The 18,609-nt window shown below is 42.3% G+C and overlaps 5 protein-coding genes across 5 annotated transcripts; all 5 read left to right on the top strand.

The window, feature by feature from the left end:
* Positions 1 to 402: 402 nt before the first annotated feature.
* Positions 403 to 1,515, top strand: sowahab (sosondowah ankyrin repeat domain family member Ab). The gene has a single exon (XM_085906318.1). It carries the CDS (start codon positions 403 to 405, stop codon positions 1,513 to 1,515), a length of 1,113 nt encoding a protein of 370 aa, XP_085762444.1.
* A 1,342-nt stretch (positions 1,516 to 2,857) lies between these two features.
* On the top strand, positions 2,858 to 5,338 carry gdf9 (growth differentiation factor 9). Its single transcript, XM_085906105.1, has 2 exons — positions 2,858 to 3,375; positions 3,676 to 5,338. The coding sequence occupies exons 1-2, from the start codon at positions 2,997 to 2,999 to the stop codon at positions 4,563 to 4,565; spliced, it is 1,269 nt and encodes a 422-aa protein (XP_085762231.1). The 5' UTR covers positions 2,858 to 2,996; the 3' UTR covers positions 4,566 to 5,338.
* A 326-nt stretch (positions 5,339 to 5,664) lies between these two features.
* Positions 5,665 to 6,731, top strand: uqcrq (ubiquinol-cytochrome c reductase, complex III subunit VII). Its single transcript, XM_085902876.1, has 3 exons — positions 5,665 to 5,768; positions 6,233 to 6,420; positions 6,551 to 6,731. The coding sequence occupies exons 2-3, from the start codon at positions 6,267 to 6,269 to the stop codon at positions 6,643 to 6,645; spliced, it is 249 nt and encodes an 82-aa protein (XP_085759002.1). The 5' UTR covers positions 5,665 to 5,768; positions 6,233 to 6,266; the 3' UTR covers positions 6,646 to 6,731.
* Positions 6,732 to 7,196: 465 nt separating this feature from the next.
* hspa4b (heat shock protein family A (Hsp70) member 4b) lies at positions 7,197 to 14,358 on the top strand. The gene is made up of 19 exons (XM_085902871.1): positions 7,197 to 7,525; positions 8,083 to 8,140; positions 8,297 to 8,437; positions 9,185 to 9,307; positions 9,428 to 9,527; positions 10,328 to 10,461; positions 10,548 to 10,792; positions 10,875 to 10,951; positions 11,038 to 11,189; positions 11,449 to 11,555; positions 11,645 to 11,778; positions 11,955 to 12,139; positions 12,426 to 12,521; positions 12,606 to 12,761; positions 12,834 to 12,959; positions 13,048 to 13,155; positions 13,238 to 13,357; positions 13,434 to 13,595; positions 13,821 to 14,358. The coding sequence occupies exons 1-19, from the start codon at positions 7,419 to 7,421 to the stop codon at positions 14,022 to 14,024; spliced, it is 2,535 nt and encodes an 844-aa protein (XP_085758997.1). The 5' UTR covers positions 7,197 to 7,418; the 3' UTR covers positions 14,025 to 14,358.
* A 1,116-nt stretch (positions 14,359 to 15,474) lies between these two features.
* Positions 15,475 to 18,571, top strand: gnpda1 (glucosamine-6-phosphate deaminase 1). The gene is made up of 6 exons (XM_085906195.1): positions 15,475 to 15,943; positions 16,098 to 16,199; positions 17,169 to 17,351; positions 17,443 to 17,627; positions 17,709 to 17,883; positions 18,355 to 18,571. Exons 1-6 carry the CDS (start codon positions 15,820 to 15,822, stop codon positions 18,411 to 18,413), a joined length of 828 nt encoding a protein of 275 aa, XP_085762321.1. The 5' UTR covers positions 15,475 to 15,819; the 3' UTR covers positions 18,414 to 18,571.
* The last annotated feature ends 38 nt before the right edge of the window (positions 18,572 to 18,609 follow it).

The following is an 18,609-nucleotide window of genomic DNA, read 5'->3' on the forward strand; positions in this document are numbered from 1 at the left end:
ATAGTAGTCAGCGAGTTTCAACCTTATTTCAACAACCACAACAAATTGGAACAGTATATATTGTGGCTGGAATTCTTTTAAGCGATCAAGACAAGTCCATTGAATTGTCGCTGCGTGGTTATTGGCTCTCATTAGACCACGTTGCAGCAATTCTAGTTATTACTTGATACAATATACTAATATATTGTAATATTAATATTATTGGTAGCTTTTTGTCAAGGGATGTATGATGCAGACGAACTGGGAGTGTCACGATAAAAAAAAAAGGGGGGGGGTGTGGGGAGAAGTGAGGGGAGGGGGGGCGGCGGAAGCGCAGGTTGGAAGAGCACACAGCTACACAAATTCCCGGAGGAGATCATCAAAACATTATTTCGACGCACACCTCAATCGGACTACAGTGCGATGTCTTTGACTCAAGAGTCCGTTTTGTCTTTTTTACTGGAGCGAGGCGGCAAAGTGAGGAACACCGAGCTAATCGCCCACTTCGGCGTTCTCATCAACGGCGGCTCGCCCGCGGAAAAGCAACACAATAGGGAGCTGTTCAAGAAGTTGGTCAACAGCGTAGCCGTGGTTCGCCAGACGGACGGGGTGAAGTTCGTAGCGGTCAAGAAGCGCTACCAGGATTTTGTGAAAGATGTGTTGCACGAGACTTTGTCCTGTTCAAATTCGACTTTGCAAATTGGTCATTCAGACGTGAAAAATAACAGTGCGTCGCACGTGAACTTACAAAGAAGTAAGTCAGACACTACTCTCAAAGTGCTGAACATTTGTAGAGATCAAGTAGGCAGCAGATCTTCAGGAGCTGTGTTTGCCGTAGTAGCAGTCACCTCTCCTTCCAAAGGGAAACCACAATCTACATCCCAACCTCATATTCCAGCTTGCAATGAAGACAAACTCCTGCAAAGTTGGAGAAACCGTCACACGGATGAGCAGAAGAAGAGGCAGGCCGACGAAGCCGAGTGCTGCGGGTCGGTACCCCTCGACCCCCTGGTCCACGAGTGGCTGGTGAAGTGCGCCGCCGGGTTGTGGGGGCACGTCCACGCCATGCTCCTGCAGGACGCCCGCCTGGCCCAGAAGAAGGACTTCATGTCAGGCTTCACGGCGCTGCACTGGGCAGCCAAAGATGGAAATGGCGAGATGGTCCACAAGCTGATGGACATCGCCCGGAGGAAAGGGGCACATGTTAACGTTAACAGCAAAGCTCACGGGGGCTACACACCTCTACACATCGCCGCCATACACAACCACTCAGAGGTCATGCTTCTACTGGTCCAACGTTACGGCGCAAGTGTTGACGAGAGGGACAACGACGGCAAGAAGGCCCGCCACTACCTGGGGGAGGGCGTGTCAGCGGAGGTCAGAGCCCTCGTGAAAGGTGTGCAGCTATCTAAATACTGGAACACGACGGATGACGAGCATTACCGGGAGCAGACAAAAGGTCTCAACACTATCAGTAAGCTGTTCCAGCCTCACAGGAAGCAGAAACATGCAACAAGACTCACGGTCGACGCATGAGACTCAGCAGTCCTTGCTTATCTTCTGACTGTTATGTACCCTATACACAGATTGGATATGGTTAATATATTTTTTTTTATTTTGTATAAAAAAAACCTGAGAAAATTCTCACGCGCACGGGGAGAACATGCAAACTCCACACGGGTGGGCCACAATTGAACCCGTGACCTCTACACTGTGAGACAAACGTGCTAACCAGCATTCTACCGGGTTGCCACAATGTCCATGTACTTCACTCTTTAAAAAAATGCTAAAATAACCCAAACTGAGTGACAAAGCTAATCCACTGCTGGACACAAAAGGGACACAGACAATACTGGGTATACACTGTCAAAAATAGAGAATGAAATTTACTTAACAGTAATATTTACTCAAAATCAGAATTTCTGAGTGGGAAAACTTGATTTTTTTTTTTTTCATGTAAATTTTACTTGCCATTATTTTCAGTGTAGGTAGCCTACTCGCCTGCATGGTCTAAAAGTAGCTCACCATTGAGATGTGTCCATTTTTTGTTGCCATTGTTGTTGATTTTTGCTATAGCTGTTGTTTTTAAATCATACTTGTATTGGTGTAACATGTTTTTACATGATTGGTGGATATGAAAGTTGTGTGACATTTTATGATGTTTTCATCATGGAACTGAAATCCATTTGCATTTTGAGGGGACTTGGTTATGCAGATCAGGTCATTTTCTTGGTGGACTTGCGGTTGTCATGGATACAGGAGCATGGGCCCCATTTTCTGGCAAAAGAGTTGGATGGAGCTTCCAGAGTTGTAGATGAGTTCTGGATTAGACACGAATGACATATTTTCATTGAAATTGGTCTCATGATTTGTTCAAGAACAAATGAGATGTTCCAGTCTTGTCACTACTTGGAAGTGACTCAATACAAAATGATGACATGTTATTTATTATTGGCAAAGTATTCTGTCTGCATGATGATTCACTATTCACTTAAAATAGCTAACAATATCTGTCATTTGTGGAATGTTTTTTTTTTTTTTAATTCAAATGATTTAAAAATATTTGGTCATTTCATGGCTTTGAAAAGTTAAAGCTTTGTTTTTTATTTTCTGTACCGATTGTCCGCAAGAGAGTCATTCCTGCTGACTTGGAGCAAGCTGGCTGCAATGCCAATCACAGGGCCTATATAAACACAAATAATGGGGGACTTGGGTGCCCCCCCCCAAAAAAAAAATCTGTGAATAATATTCAATAAAAGAATTTGCAAATGCCAAACCACAACTATTCCAAGGTTTACTATCCAGTTATTCTTTGCAAAAAAAAAAAGCCTATAAAAAAACAGATGAGGGCCACCGGAAGGCTCACGGTCTTGCCTGATGACGTCATAGGCGTGCCGGTTGATTGGCAACACCTGTACCTGTTGATAAGCAGCGCCACGTGCGCACATTTGGAGCTTCAGTGCGGCGATTTTGCGTTGATATTTTTTGGGCCGGTTCCCCCACCCCGTTTATTTTGGATGAATGAAAAGCAAATGTTGACGTCAGTTGCCCTTCGTTGTTTTCGCGCTGTTCTGTTCCTGCTGCTGGTCAGTAGCAGCCGTCCGCCGCCGGTTCGATGCTCCGTGGACCGCACGGACTCCTGGAGCGATTTGAGCCAGTACACCTATGGCACAATTTTCTCCCCGCTGCTCAAAGCTTTGTCCGAGCACGGAGGCTCTAGATGGAACCAGGCCCCCGTGAAAAAGATCAAACCCGAGCACAGGTACATCAGGTATTTGACGGACACGGCGTTCAAGAAAACGTCCAGAGCGCAAAGAAGTTTTGAAGGGAGCGCGCGCTACAATGTCGTCAGGCTGATCAAGCCGCAAGAGCAATGTCTTGCCAAAAGCAATAAAGGTAAGCTCACCAGCAGTGAAGTTAAATCTAGATTTAATGTGCAAAGATTTGGCAACAAAAATGGTGAAGTACCGGAAAAATCTCATCTGCTTTATAATGTTGAGTATCGCCAACATATGTCATTCAATTAGTGTGGGATGATGATTTTCTCTCTTAAGCTATTTTACACCTGCTTTCATGGACTGAGAAAAGTTTGTTATTCCATGCATCCTTTTCTCCCTATTCAATGTATTTCAGGCATTTAGTCCAATTTCAACTTTCTGAATCACAGTGCATTGTTTTCCCCCTATTTTCCTGCAGAGGGTTTCACACTAGACCTGCCCTACAGTCTTGATCAAGTTAGAGAAAAAGAGCAGCTCACAAAGGCGACGCTACTGTACAATTCAGCCCACGTCAACTCTGTGTGCTTCCTGAGCATCAAGGAGCAGGAGCACTCCAACAAATGTCCCCTGTGTCCCGGCATCCACCAAGCTATAAACTTCACCGCCGCCGTCCGTGGTCCAGGAAGAGGAAACTGGGCGGAAGTTGATATCACTCCACTGATTCTTCCGCCTTCAAAATTCCCAAAGCACAATGTCCACCTTCAAATAGGCATCACGTGCCTCAAGGAGCAACACTCCGGGCACGAAGGCCCTTTGGAGTTTGCCGTGGGGTCCCCTCCGCTGTTGCTTTATCTCCACGACGACAGCAAAGCGTCACACCAGACGTTGCCGCCCACCGCTGCAAACGGCCATCGCGGGCAGGTGTTCTTCAAACCCCATCAAGTTCTTCGAGCCAAGAGGCGGCGAAGAAGGGCGTCCTCTAAGAGCAAACGAGGCGATAAAAGCCTGGACATCCACTTGCCGGAGCTTCTTCCAACCTCGGAATTCCCAACAAGGTACTGTGCCTTGTATGATTTCAGAGTGCGCTTTAGCCAGCTCAAACTGGATCACTGGATCGTTTTCCCGCGCAAATATAACCCGAGGTACTGTCGAGGCATCTGCCCGCGGACAGTTGGCTTCATCTATGGCTCGCCTTTCCACACCATGCTACAAAACATGATATATGAGAAGCTCGACTCCTCGGTGCCAAGGCCGTCGTGCATTCCGTCCCAATACAGCCCCATGAGCGTCATGATCTTTGAGGAGGACGGCTCGTACGTTTACAAGGAGTTTGAAGACGTGGTGGCCACCAGGTGCACCTGCCGCTAAACCAACCAACCAACCGCCAAACCACTCATTCTCTCCCTTTTTTCGAAATTTGATCGTAAACCTTTGGCACAATATTCAAATAGAAGATGTTCTGACCAGGCTCTGTGATTTCATCATGGTTAAAATCATTGTGCATACATAATATTTGTTCTGGAGCAGGTGTGTTTACTTAAACAATGTATTTTAACATTGGGAAAATCTGTTAAACAATAGTTCTTTTTTTTTTTTTTTTTCCTTTTTTTTTTTTTTTTTCTTGATGCCTGATTAGAAAGGATGCAAACTAATCTTGTGTTTCACCTCTCCAATAGGGCACTGATATGAAACACTGAAAAAACAAAGTGCAGTTCAGTATATAATTCATTATTATTTTTTTAACTTTAGATTTTGTTAACTTATTTTGTCTGTTTTTGTTTAATTTAACACAGTAAGTATTAAGTCGCCCTGTTCTAGACCAAAAATAAAAGAAAAATCAGTCACAAAATCTTATCCAACCTTTTACACATTTTATTCCTGAGCATTCCAGACAAGTTGTCTTGAGTGGCGGCTGTCTTCAAATTTTCCAGAATGAAAGCTGTCAAGGTGTCCGTGTGTATTTATTACTTCTGGTCACTAAGTGACTGCATAACTATGAATTTGTACTCGTTACATGTGACTACATGCATTCCATGTGTATTTATTCAAATGATGTGAATTCACTGTGTGTCTGTGTTCAGCTTCTGCATATTCAAACCGATGTCGACATTCTCTGAAGAGTTGGAAAAATAAATAACAGCATGCATACATTTGGTCTTTTCTTTAGTTTGAATTAAAACATGGGACTATCAATATCTTATTTACACTTAAAAGCAATATTAAAAAAATTTGTCCATCGCTAAATCAAGTTTATTTGTATAGCCCTAAATCACAAGTGTATAGCCTGACCTTTTTTCATTATTCAAAATTTAGAAAACCAGGAAAGAATCCGCAGAACTAATCCAAATCAAGAATAGAAATTAAAACTATAATTTATTTAATCCACGCCCCCAAAAGAGTTCAGTACGCCTAGTACTCATAAGTACTGCAGTGTTTTTTTGTTTTTTTTTTTAAGCCAGTCATTTGCCCCCAAACCGTTAGATGGCAGTAAAACGTACGCTTTGAGTTCCGTGTAGATAGTCATAAAGGAAGAAGATGAGGACATTTTAGCTTAAGACGAGCAGCAGGACGGTAAGCCTCAATGTCATTCCATTTTTACGAGAGTTTTCCTGCAATTGTGTTCGACGGCAATCTTGAATGACACTGATCAGTAAAAAGACGTTTATCTATACGTGAGGCGCTTGCCGTAACGCCATTAAATGACATGGTTCAAGGTCTAATGTTTGTACTTTAGCCAAACCATCGAGGTTGTTCCGTTTCTCAGTCACCACTATTATGATCAATAAACTATTTCAAATTCCGCTCTTCAGATTACAAGTTTGTATCTTGACATTGGCGTCAGGGAACTAGCTCACGTTGTGAATATTTCATTGCCATGTTTATTGAAGGAATGTGTAGCATAGCATTGGTGCGTTCAGAAATGTTATTTACAGTCACTTATAGGCTTGAATTTGCCTCGTTTGTTTTTTTAATCCTTCTGTTCTTGTATTCACATCGAAATCACATTCTCAAATTGAAGCCTTTCTCCTTCACAGTTCTTCAACCTCTTTGGTTGGCATCCGCATCAACATGGGCCGCCACTTTGGAAACTTGGCCAGGGTCAGGCACGTCATCACGTACAGTCTGTCACCCTTTGAGCAGAAGGCGTTTGCAAACTATTTCTCCAAGGGAATTCCCAATGTGTGGAGAAGGTTCTCATCATCTTTCTTCAGAGTTGCCCCTCGTGAGTATTTACTTGAATTTTCAGTCATTTTAATTATTGTGCTTTAATATTATGTATATCACTGAATATTTGAAAATCTAATACCATCAGCAATTATACGAAAGCAAATCTAATACTGCACATCTTGCAGCAATGATCCTCATGTACCTGACCTACACGTGGGGCAACAGTGCTCACAAGCAGAGCAAGAGGAAGAATCCCGCCGACTACGAGAACGAAGAATAAACGTTTGTCCGTCACAAGGTTTCCTCTGTTGTTAATTGCTGCTTCTGTTTCACCAATAAAGATGAAAAAAAATATTTGTTAAATCAATTCAGACTGTATTTATTGTCCTCATGGCATAACCTGTAATGAGAGGTATACATTGTGTTTAGACATAAATCTTTATTGATGAAAAGAAGAGAACTTTCATCTTGCAACAAGACAAAGGACCAAGCCGCACTGTCAACACAACCAAGGACTTCATCTGGGGGAAAAGTGGAAGGTACCCAAGTCGGTCACCGGACCAAGCCTAGAGCATCCATTTCACTTCTTGAAGAAACAAACCAGAACCCAAAGAGGCCTGGATAAGCATTTGTAGTGAATAATGAAGTAAATGAATCTCAGACTTATAGTTAAAAAAAAAAAAAAAAATGATGCTACCAAATGAACATTTGGTCTTGCCGTTCTACTTTCGGAGGTGAATTGTACATGACAACACAGCTTCCCTACGCTACTCTTTCTGGCCTGTAGGTGTCGCAGTCTCCTCATACCGGGCTCACGCACTATTGGTTGGCGACACGGATAGAAAATTCTTGAAGCCTCTCGCCTCATCTGCCGGTGTACCGCATGCTGCTGTGCTCAGCTTCATGGAACGAGAACAAGGGTGGACCAACGACGGCCGCTGAGTGAAATTCTAACCCTGTAGCTGATAAGTTCTCATTTTACGCAGAACTGTACCGCTGCCCTTTCTCGGTGTATTTGTTCTCAACAACACTATCCCGTCAGCTTGTTTTAAGATGTCAGTTGTTGGATTCGACGTGGGCTATTTGAACTGCTATGTAGCAGTAGCCCGTGCCGGTGGGATCGAAACTGTCGCCAATGAATACAGCGACCGATGTACACCGTAAGTATGAGCGATGACTTTACTTTAGTGTCGCCTGCGCATAATAACAAAATCGGGAATGCTCGCGAATTCACCCGTGTTCATCATCCTCTTGTGTGACGCTAACGATGCTAACACGGCGAGTTAACATGCTAACGGATTTCACAACAGGAAACAGCATGTGAGTGCTACGGCTAATGCTAGTGACCGTCGTGAGTTAAAACAAAACGACCCTGCTTTTCCTTTGTGCATAAAATAGCATTTTATTACAATTTAAATTAATAAGGTATTGCTGCGTCAATGATACATTATTTATTCTAGAATCACCAAGCGATTTATTCCTCATGCCTACGGGGACTGAAATGCGCGTGATTGGGAGGAGGCCGCCGTACACTAGCTGTCAAAACGGCTTGATCATTTAATTTTGCTTGAGGTTATCTTCCAAATCAAAGATGAGACGCTGTTACACCGATACACTTCAATCCCATTGCATGAAACACACTGAAATGCATCAAGTAAAAAGCTTGTTGCTTGTGCCATAAAGGAGGGCGAAATGGATTTGTCTTCTCTATTTATAGAGCATGTGTTTCTTTTGGACCACGGAATCGATCAATTGGTGCAGCTGCAAAAAGCCAGGTATGATTTTTATTGGAATTGTTACTTATTGTCTTGATAACAGCATCATCTCTGGAGGATTTTGACAATGAGCATGTTTAGAATGTGGCATGGTAATATCAAATAGAATGGCAACATGTGTTCACTCACTTAATTCAAATCTTTGTGGTTGATCAGGTTGTCACAAACTGCAAGAACACGGTGCAAGGCTTCAAGAGATTTCATGGACGAGCGTTCTCGGATCCATACGTGCAGCGCCTAAAATCCAGCCTGGTCTACGATGTTGCACAAATGCCCACAGGGACTACTGGAATCAAGGTAAGCATATAGTGAGGAAGTTGTTTAGAATTTCGCTTGTGCATGAAAACAAATAAGAGTTGCTGCTGTGACAAAGCTGGCCATCGTGCTAAACTGGGCTAGTGTGAAAACCCGTCAGCGTATGCATTTTTAATTTCAAGAAACAGTCCAATTAGTTGACTTCCATTATGTAACCAAGACTATTTAAAAAAAACAAAAAGATCTTGAGCACAATCTGTTCTGGGGCACGGGTTTACTTCAGATTTCACGAAATTAAGCTACTTTCCCCCTTAGTAAACAATGAAAATGGATTTAATCTTATCCAGAGACAAACTGTCACCTTTAAGTGAACAGGCAGTCTGTTAAGTAACAGCTTAATATTATTATTTGTAATATGGTGTAGAAACGTAAAGGTGAGTAAATCCTAAACAGTAAACTTGATGATGAGTTGCCCTGCGCTGAAGACATAGTGAATCATCCTTTCTAACATTCTTGACTGTCATACATAAGTAAATGTTTAAAGGTAAAAAGACGTGGATAGTGCATTTTAAAAAGCTTATTGGGGAGATTTCAATAACGCAGGTTTTTGCTTTTACCCTTCAGTGATGCATTACAGACAAAACAATGAACTGCTTTTTCTTACTCATAAATTGTGTTTTTCCTTTAGGATTACTGTTACTGCTTCTGCTATTACCAATGTTACACTGCAACGTCAAATCATGTTTAGTGTATGGGGATTAAATTGTGTTGATTTGGCTCCCCCTATAGGTCATGTATATGGAGGAGGAAAAGGTGTTCAGCATTGAACAGGTTACTGCGATGCTTCTCACCAAGCTGAAGGAGACCGCAGAAAGTGCACTGAAGAAGCCCGTTGCTGACTGCGTTGTCTCTGTAAGTAGGAAAAGACTGAACATTTTAAGATTTGATTCGAATTTCTGAAAGCATGCAAAGAGGACTGCGTGCACACTTAACGAGTGCAACGCGCCCTAAAGATTTCCTGCTGTTTTCTAGGTTCCCTGCTACTTCACTGACTCTGAGAGGCGATCGGTGGTTGATGCTGCACAGATTGCAGGACTCAACTGCTTGAGGCTAATGAATGAGACAACTGCAGGTGTGTATCACTTTTTTCCCCGAACGTTCTTTATGTACCGTAGGCTAAGTAGCCCAGTCGTCATTCACGATGGTTCCTCTGGCTGAATTTACACTTCAGGTTCACGTGCCCAATTCCATTTTACTAGGGCTGAAACGAGAACCAGCCATAGTTCTTTCTGCTTTGTGCTTGTAGGCAAAATGTTTGATTGAAACAAGCTTCAGATATCCCGCTACTCAAGTAAAGTTTAAGAAAAAAAATACATCCGTACATACTCTTTCAGCCGTTTACTGTCAAACACCCGTAAACAAAACGAGAACGCTAGCAAAAGCTTCCTTATTTCTGAACGCAGCCATGACCTCTTTTTTTGGGAGTTCTCTAGATATTTCTTGTTGCTAGGATACCAGCACATGTCTTCAAGGCGGTCAATATTACCTACTTGTCAATTACAACAATTAGGAAAACGGCCTTAACAAAGATTGCAATGGTCTACACAACTGTGACCACGAGTATCATTCTTAATATTCAAGGTGTTATATACTGTAGCTTTAAACTGTATAAGCAATATGTTTTTTTGTGCTCCTAACACTGAAGCCCATAGGATTTGTGCCAAATGTAACACACGGGCTACCTGGTATTTATTTCGACACTACAAGGAAAGAAGCAATATCTGGTAGCCAGCCTTCATTTCACCCGTCACACCCACACTTGTCCTGCAGTGACATGTTTACTTTTAGTTACATGGGTTACACCCAGATAATTCCAGGCTTTGTGTCTTTACTGTCGATAATATGAATGATGTACCAACTGTTCTTCTGCAGTGGCTCTGGCATATGGCATCTATAAGCAGGATCTACCTGCGCCGGAAGAGAAGGCCAGGAATGTGGTTTTTGTGGAACTGGGCCATTGTGGGTACCAGACATCAGTATGCGCATTCAACAAGGGCAAACTTAAGGTTGGGAATGGTCCAAAAAAAACAAAAAGTGCTATTCGAGCTCCGACAAGCTTTTTGCATCAACAAATCTTTCCCCCGTCTCCCAGGTTCTCGCCACAGCCTGCGATCCCGACCTGGGAGGCAAGGATTTTGATGAAGTATTAGTCAAGCACTTCTGTGAGGAATTTGGCAAGAAGTACAAGCTGGATGTGAAGTCAAAGCCCCGGGCTCTGGTCAGGCTCTACATGGAGTGTGAGAAACTGAAAAAGCTGATGAGCGCCAACTCCTCCGACCTGCCACTGAACATCGAATGCTTCATGAATGACATAGACGTGTCGGCAAAGCTCAACAGGTACGTCGATGAAGTTTGTTTGTCATGAAGTCAGATGTCATCTCAGGTGTCGTTGATTATTCCTCCTCTCCACTGTTACAAGGGGTCAGTTTGAAGAGATGAGCGCCGACCTTTTTGGCAAAGTGGAGCCTCCCCTGCAGAGTCTTCTGGAACAATCCAGTAAGCATCACACTGTTTAATTCTTTTATTATTTAGGACACAAGTAGAGTCCTCTAATTCTTCCGCTTGTCTCTGTGTCCCTCAAGAACTTAAAAAGGACGACATCTATGCAGTAGAGATTGTGGGCGGGGCTTCCAGGATCCCAGCCGTCAAAGAGAGAATCAGCAAATTCTTCGGGAAGGAATTGAACACCACGCTGAATGCTGACGAAGCAGTGGCCAGAGGAGCTGCTCTGCAGGTATATCGCACTTCCTTCCTTTTATTGATTGACGCGCGTTTCTCATGCTCAGCATGAGTATTTGGCCGAAACGTTTTCAACACAGACAATCAAATGTTTTGGGTTAGCCTGACTCATGCTACAATTGCACGCTCTGTATCAATTGGTCAGTATTTGGAATTAGTCTTTCTTTTTATTTGAAAACTGAGGTTGAAATCACCGAAGCAGTGACGACTTTGCCTCCATTCCAACATGTGACAACAACGCTCCTTTCCCACAGTGCGCAATCCTGTCACCCGCCTTCAAAGTGCGAGAGTTCTCAATCACTGACGCTGTTCCATATCCTATCTCCTTGAAGTGGCATTCTGCTGCTGAGGAAGGTGTCAGGTAAAACAAACCACTTTTGCTCCATCTTTTCTACTCTCCAGTCTTTGTGTATTGTAGCATTGACGATTTGACATGGTTTTGTTTTGTAGTGATTGCGAGGTGTTTCCCGTGAACCACCCAGCACCTTTCTCCAAAGTGTTGACGTTCTACCGCAAAGAGCCTTTCTCCCTGGAGGCGTACTACAACAACCCCAATGCGTTGCCCTACCCTGACCCGACCATCGGTAAGCAACTAGAGTGAAGCTTCTAAAGTCAAACACAATCTATTCTGGGAAGTTGGTTGACCTTTGCTTTGTTCATATTAATAATTTTCCCCATATATTAGACATCGTCCGTTCCAGGGTAAAACTGTTGCTGTTAAAAAAAAAAATAATAATAATGTTAATTTTCTCCCAAACAGGTCAATTTCTGATTCAAAAGGTTGTTCCTCAAGCTTCCGGCGAGAGCTCCAAAGTGAAAGTGAAGGTCCGAGTCAACATCCATGGAATCTTCAGTGTGTCCAGTGCCTCCCTGGTCGAGGTGATCAAGTCAGATGAGGCAGAAGAACCCATGGAGACGGAGCAGGTCAATGACAAAGACGGGGAGGTAATAATGACATCAATACATCAAAATGAAGCTTCAAATTTGCTTCATGAACCAGTGTTATTTTTTGACTCTCTATTCAGCATTGGGCTGAAAACACACAGACTTGTTTCTTAAGACCCTTTATTTAAGCCATCAGTGCCATCTAGAGGAGTTAAAAATGCAATGGGTGGTTCATGAAGCAAATTTGAAGCTTCATTTCCCCATCACTAACTTGACTGCCCTTGTTAGCTGCAATTGGATTTGTGCTCGAGGGGCTTAAAACCATGACGTCTTTTGCTATCTGCAGAACAAGATGCAAACTGACCAGGAGGAGCAGCAGGATGAGGGAGATGGTCAGAAAGAACAAGAAGAGAAGACGCCACGAGAGAACGAGGAGATGGAGGTGAATGGAAAACCAATGTATTGTTTTGAACAAGCATGCACGTTAGGAGTGAAAGAGTTTGTAAAAGAATCTAATTGCGATTAGACTACCACAGAAGAGGGCAAAGGTGAGAAGAAGTCTGACCAGCCACCACAAGCGAAAAAGCCCAAGGTCAAAACCAAAGTCTTGGATCTTCCCATTGAAAATAGCCCACAGTGGCAACTAGCAGACGACATGCTGAATCTTTTTGTGGAAAACGAGGTACTCGCAGCATGGATACATTGTCAGAACAAATTGACGCTCATTTATTGACACAAAGTGATCTCCCCACAGGGTAAGATGATCATGCAGGACAAACTGGAGAAGGAGAGGAATGATGCCAAGAATTACGTGGAAGAGTATGTGTATGAGATGAGGGACAAACTGCAAGGCATGCTGGAGAAGTTTGTGAGCGAAGCTGTAAGTTGGCATTCCAGACCACTTGGGGGGAGCGGAGCGTCAATGAGACAAGGTGTTCCTAATGCCAAATCATATTTTGTATTTTCAGGAAAGGGATGCCTTATCATCAAAGTTGATGGATACTGAGAACTGGCTGTATGAGGATGGAGAGGACCAACCCAAGCAGATGTACATTGACAGGCTGGCAGACCTAAAGGTCATTTGCAGTTGAAATGCACTCTTATATTGCTCTGTCAAATCGTTGAAATGATATTTTGACTGTCTTGAAATTCCTGCAGAAACTAGGCCAGCCTATCCAGGAGCGCTACACAGAGGCCGAGGAGAGGCCTAAAGCGTTTGACGAATTGGGGAAACAAATCCAACAGTACATGAAATTTGTTGATGCGTGTAAAATGAAAGTAAGCACGTCAAAGTGTGGCTCACCTTGCCGTAGCTTCTAGAAATGTCATCTGACTTTGAATTTGCGTTGGTCAGGAGGAGCAGTACGACCACATCGATGAAGCCGACGTCACCAAAGTGGACAAGCTGGCCACTGAAGCGATGATGTGGATGAACAGTGCCATGAACCAGCAAAGCAAGCAGAGCTTGATGATGGATCCCTCTGTCAGAGTTAAGGAAATTCAAGAAAAAAACAGGGTGAGAGGCTCCATCCGTTCTGCACACAATAAACATCTCATTTAGGGACTAATGAATCAAATAAACAAAAAAAAAGTTTGAATTTCAAGCCGCTCGATTATCAAAATTCAATCAAACTAATCATTAGGGATGGGTGAGTACCAATACCTGGTAAAGACAACATTTTCTATCGCAGTAAACGTGACAGAATATTATTTTATTGATTTATTTTTTTACATTTTCCAGGAGCTCTTCTCTGCCTGTAACGCTACCGTGACCAAGCCCAAGCCAAAGGTGGAGCTGCCTAAAGAGGACACACCAGCAGAACAGAACGGGCCCATGAACGGACAGGAGAAGGCTCAGGAAGAAAGCGCAGACAAGGGAATGGGCGAAAACACGGGCAACGCCGCCTCGGAAACGGAAAGCAAGCCGGAGATGGACCTTGACTGAAGCGCCATCAAAGCTCCCAATTTTGGGAGCTGGTCGATTGAGATTGAGTTGCTGTCTTGCGTGTGTTATCAGTGCAGGTGGAATGTTTCAGGAAATGCACTTATGTCAACAGCAGGCAGAGTTTTTAGCACATCCCAACTGCGGGTGGTGGGGTGGCTCTGTCTGATGCCGTGGCATCCCATCTCTCTTTATTTTCCCCCCTCGATGACATCATTCTGAAGCCAGCTGCAATAAGCCTGTTTGACGAGCGCCATCATGATGGTATTTATTTCTGTTCTGTGCCCCCATGTTCTGGTCTGTCACAATATGATTTTAATAAAGGTATTGGAAATCAGTCCCAATTCTTCAATGAGATTTAAACACTAAACTAAATTAAATGTAACCAATAATTCTGCCTTTAAAATTAATATGCTGTTTTTAATGACACAAGTAGAATGGAATTCATGTAACTGTTCTTGTGGTTTCGGTCAAAGTCCGCTCTATTGTCAATTTCTTCACATGCCAGGCACACAAAGAGATTGAAATTACGTTTCCCACCGTCCCACGGTGACTAGACAGTACACAACACTCACATCAAACAGCACAAAGAGTTAATACGAACAGACAAGAGCAACAAATAAGTAATAAGCAAATAACCCAAATAATAAACAATAAATAAATAAATAGACAAATAAGTAGTCGAGAAATGGTGCAATATGCCCTCGAATTGCTTCCTAACTTGGGTCACGTTAGAGAAAACTTCACAGACTGTATTAAAAACATCCAGTGATGATTAATTGCCTGAAAAAAGTCTGTGCTAATTAATCAGAATTTATAATTTGCCTCACTTCATAAAAATACCCTACAGTGCACTTTGCCATGTGGAAAATGACATAACCAACGACGCAGAATACCTATTTGTAACACATTTGAGGTAGAGCTATATAATACTGCAATTTATTTTTATAAAACACTTGAGAAAGATAAACGATTTGACAAGATTATGATTTAATTTCTCAGTTAAATTGTTCGTTTATTTTGTTGTGACGTTCGGCTTGTGCCTAGAGGGGGGGGGGGGGTCAGTGTCAACTCATGTTTGGCAGTTTTGTAACGTTTATTTGGTGTGAATGAATACATAAACATCCGTGGATTATAATTATATATATATATATATATATATATATATATATATATATATATATATATATATATATATATATATATATATAATAAATATATGTAATATATAAGTAATATTATATAATTCATAAAACCGATTTTCTTTGTAGAAACATGTCTGACGGTTTCACTAGGCTTTCTGCATATCAGTCATTACTATTTTTATAATGTAAAATATGGGGGTAATGTCGAAGCACTTAAGCACATCGAGTATTAAATTTGCACGCCGATTTTACGAAACTATGAATGCCTCGATGATGTGACGCAATTTCCGCTGCAAGTTCCGTATCCATCCGCCACTGCGCACATCACATGATCAGACCAACGGTACACACTCAGGCAGTTGCAATCCGCCGCAACTGTTTTCTTTACGGTCTTTAGTGCCAATCCAATAGTTAAAGTTTTTGCTTTACTGTGTTTTGAAAGTTTTATGCAGCTTCTTTTGTAACTCGTTTAATAGCATATACAATAGCAATCGTATTTGGAACGTACTATAACTGGATCGGTTTACGCTTTGATGAGTCTGAAGTCTGATGTAGGTGTGTTTTGTCCTTAGTTCCATCCAGGTTATCTTTAGTATCTGTTTTTTTCTTTTTCTTCTTTTTTTTTCTCCATTTTTTTTTTTACAAACGGGAAAATGAAACTGATTATCCTCAATGACTACGAATCGTCAAGCGAGTGGGCTGCAAAGTACATCAGAAATAAGATTTTACTTTTCAAACCTGGACCAGACCGCTATTTCACTCTTGGCCTTCCTACTGGTGAGTATCTTCATTCTTAACCCCGCTATTTTTTTAATTCGACATTCAAAATGTTTTTTTTTTGTTTTTTTAGTGGAGGATGGGGGGGGGGGGGGGTGTACAAAACCAGTGAGTAGCCCAAGCGTTTTTGTTTCTTTTTCTGTGTGTTTTACAGGAAGCACTCCTTTAGGCTGTTACAAGAAACTGATTGAGTATTACAAGAAAGGAGTATTGTCTTTCCAGTATGTCAAGACGTTCAACATGGATGAGTATGTGGGTAAGTAATCACTCTTAAATGGAAACAATTTATGCCCCCCCATAAAAAAAAACCCACATAAACAATTTACACATTGACACAATTTACAGCAATTGCCAATTGTCTTAACGTTTGTGACTGGGCTTGTATCAGAGGACACCAAGGATGAAGAATGAAAAGAGGCTCTGTGGACCGAAATTCTTCCAGTTGAAATTGGCTCAGCCCCCAAATACTGCTGGGTCAAGAGTGTATGGAACTAATGAATGCAAGGGCTCAGAAAGACATTGAAAACATTTCAACTTGTAGGTTCTGTGTTTCATATCCTTGCTCAAAAGTGATTCTTCCTTTGGAACTTCAGATTCATTGAGTAGCTAAATTAGCCCCGCTGTTATGCAACAGTGCAGCGGAAGTGCAAAATGGCTTTCACAGACATATTTTCAGAAATATGCTGCTAGTGGATGAACAGTAGTGCCTCAATTTACGACTGCCAAAACTTTATTTACTATTTATTTGTTCTTTGTCTTGTGAGCCAAAAACAAATATGCTTCAACTCGAGTTAAGCTGTTGCTGATAAACTTTCAGCCATTATTGAATGGGACAAACAGTCAAACACAAATTCAAAATGATAACACATGCAAGGAGTAGAAATCCTCTTCAGTCCTGCTTTTTATAGCTACAGAAAGCAGAGTCTGTAGGTCAGTTTTATCATCCATCCATCCATCCATCCATCCATCCATCCATCCATCCATCCATCCATCCATCCATCCATCCATCCATCCATCCATCCATCCATCCATCCATCCATCCATTCATATTTAACAGCGCTTATCCTATTCAGAGTCGCAGGGTAGTTTTATAATGTACATAGAAAACAAATTCAAATAGAATACGTCTATATTCCCGGTTTCACATTACGGGGGTGGTCCGGGATGGAATGGAAGATGGAAATCAATTATTTTAATGCGCTTTGCTGAAACCCCCCAAATGCAGGACTTCCCAGAGATCACCCCGAGAGCTACCATTCCTTCATGTGGAATAACTTCTTCAAGCACATCGACATACGAGCCGAGAACACGCACATCCTTGATGGCAACGCTCCAGACTTGCAAGCAGAGTGTGACGCCTTCGAGAAGAAAATAACAGCGGCCGGGGGTATCGAGCTGTTTGTCGGAGGTATCGAACCAAGCTCAGATTAAGACCGTGTGTTTACAACAGATCACATCATGACATCATGTCACATCACACAATCGTTCCGTCACCTCAGGAATCGGGCCGGATGGCCACATCGCCTTTAACGAGCCGGGCTCAAGCTTGGTGTCGAGGACCAGGGTGAAGACTTTGGCAAGGGACACCATTGTGGCCAATGCAAGATTCTTTGATGGAGACCTCAGCAAAGTGCCTACCATGGCCCTGACCGTTGGAGTGGGCACTGTCATGGATGCAAAGGAGGTTAGATCCAAGAAGGGTGTCAACACATCCTTAATATCTCACTAAAATGCAAGAAGACAAGATGTTTGCTTTGCTCCACAGGTGATGATTCTCATCACTGGAGCTCACAAGGCTTTTGCTTTGTACAAAGCCATCGAAGAAGGCGTGAACCACATGTGGACCGTGTCTGCATTCCAGCAGCACCCGCAAACTGTTTTTGTGTGTGACGAAGACGCCACGCTGGAACTGAGGGTTAAGACTGTGAAATATTTTAAAGGTGAGATTTAATCATACCGTGTATTGCTGCCAGACAACAACAAAAAAAGACGGCTCGTGACCATCTGAATATGGAATCATGTGAAAAGTTATCGCAATCTTTTTGATGCTTTTGCGGAACTTATGACGCTTGTATATATGGAGGGCTCACGCCGATAAATGAGGAACAACACTTAGCTCAAGAAGGGTGACTCCGTGCGTCAAAATACCCTTTTGAGTACGTTTATTGATAAGAATCTTATCAACTGTGCTCAATCAACAGTGCTCGATAACTTGAACCTGAAGCCAAGTATAAAGTACAATCTGGGTGAAAAGTAACTAGACAATAAAACTTGGTGATAAAATCCATATTCTGATTTGTGATGCAATGAGCCCTTGAAACATTTTTTTATGCGGGCAGCAATATGCCTATGTACATCAGTCAATATGAATTTCAAAGTGCTTATTCTTCTTTTGTTTTTCTCTCCTGTAGGGATGATGTATGTGCACAACAAGCTGGTCGAGTTACCCGATGTAGAGTCCAAGAAATAAGGATGCTTTGTACAATTTTTGTGATCATGCATTAAAAAAACAAAAAAATGTTCCAATAATTCATGTATATTTTAGCAGTAAAGCATGGAGCGGGACTGTGGAAACAAATCTTTGCTTATTGCTGCTCTTGCACATTTATAATAAAATGATTCACACAATCTTCTTGTCCCTCAACTCGTGTTACCTTTAGTTACAC

This window comes from Syngnathus leptorhynchus, chromosome 2, assembly GCF_054491065.1.
Source record: "Syngnathus leptorhynchus isolate UIUO chromosome 2, UIUO_Slep, whole genome shotgun sequence".
Taxonomy (NCBI): domain Eukaryota; kingdom Metazoa; phylum Chordata; class Actinopteri; order Syngnathiformes; family Syngnathidae; genus Syngnathus; species Syngnathus leptorhynchus.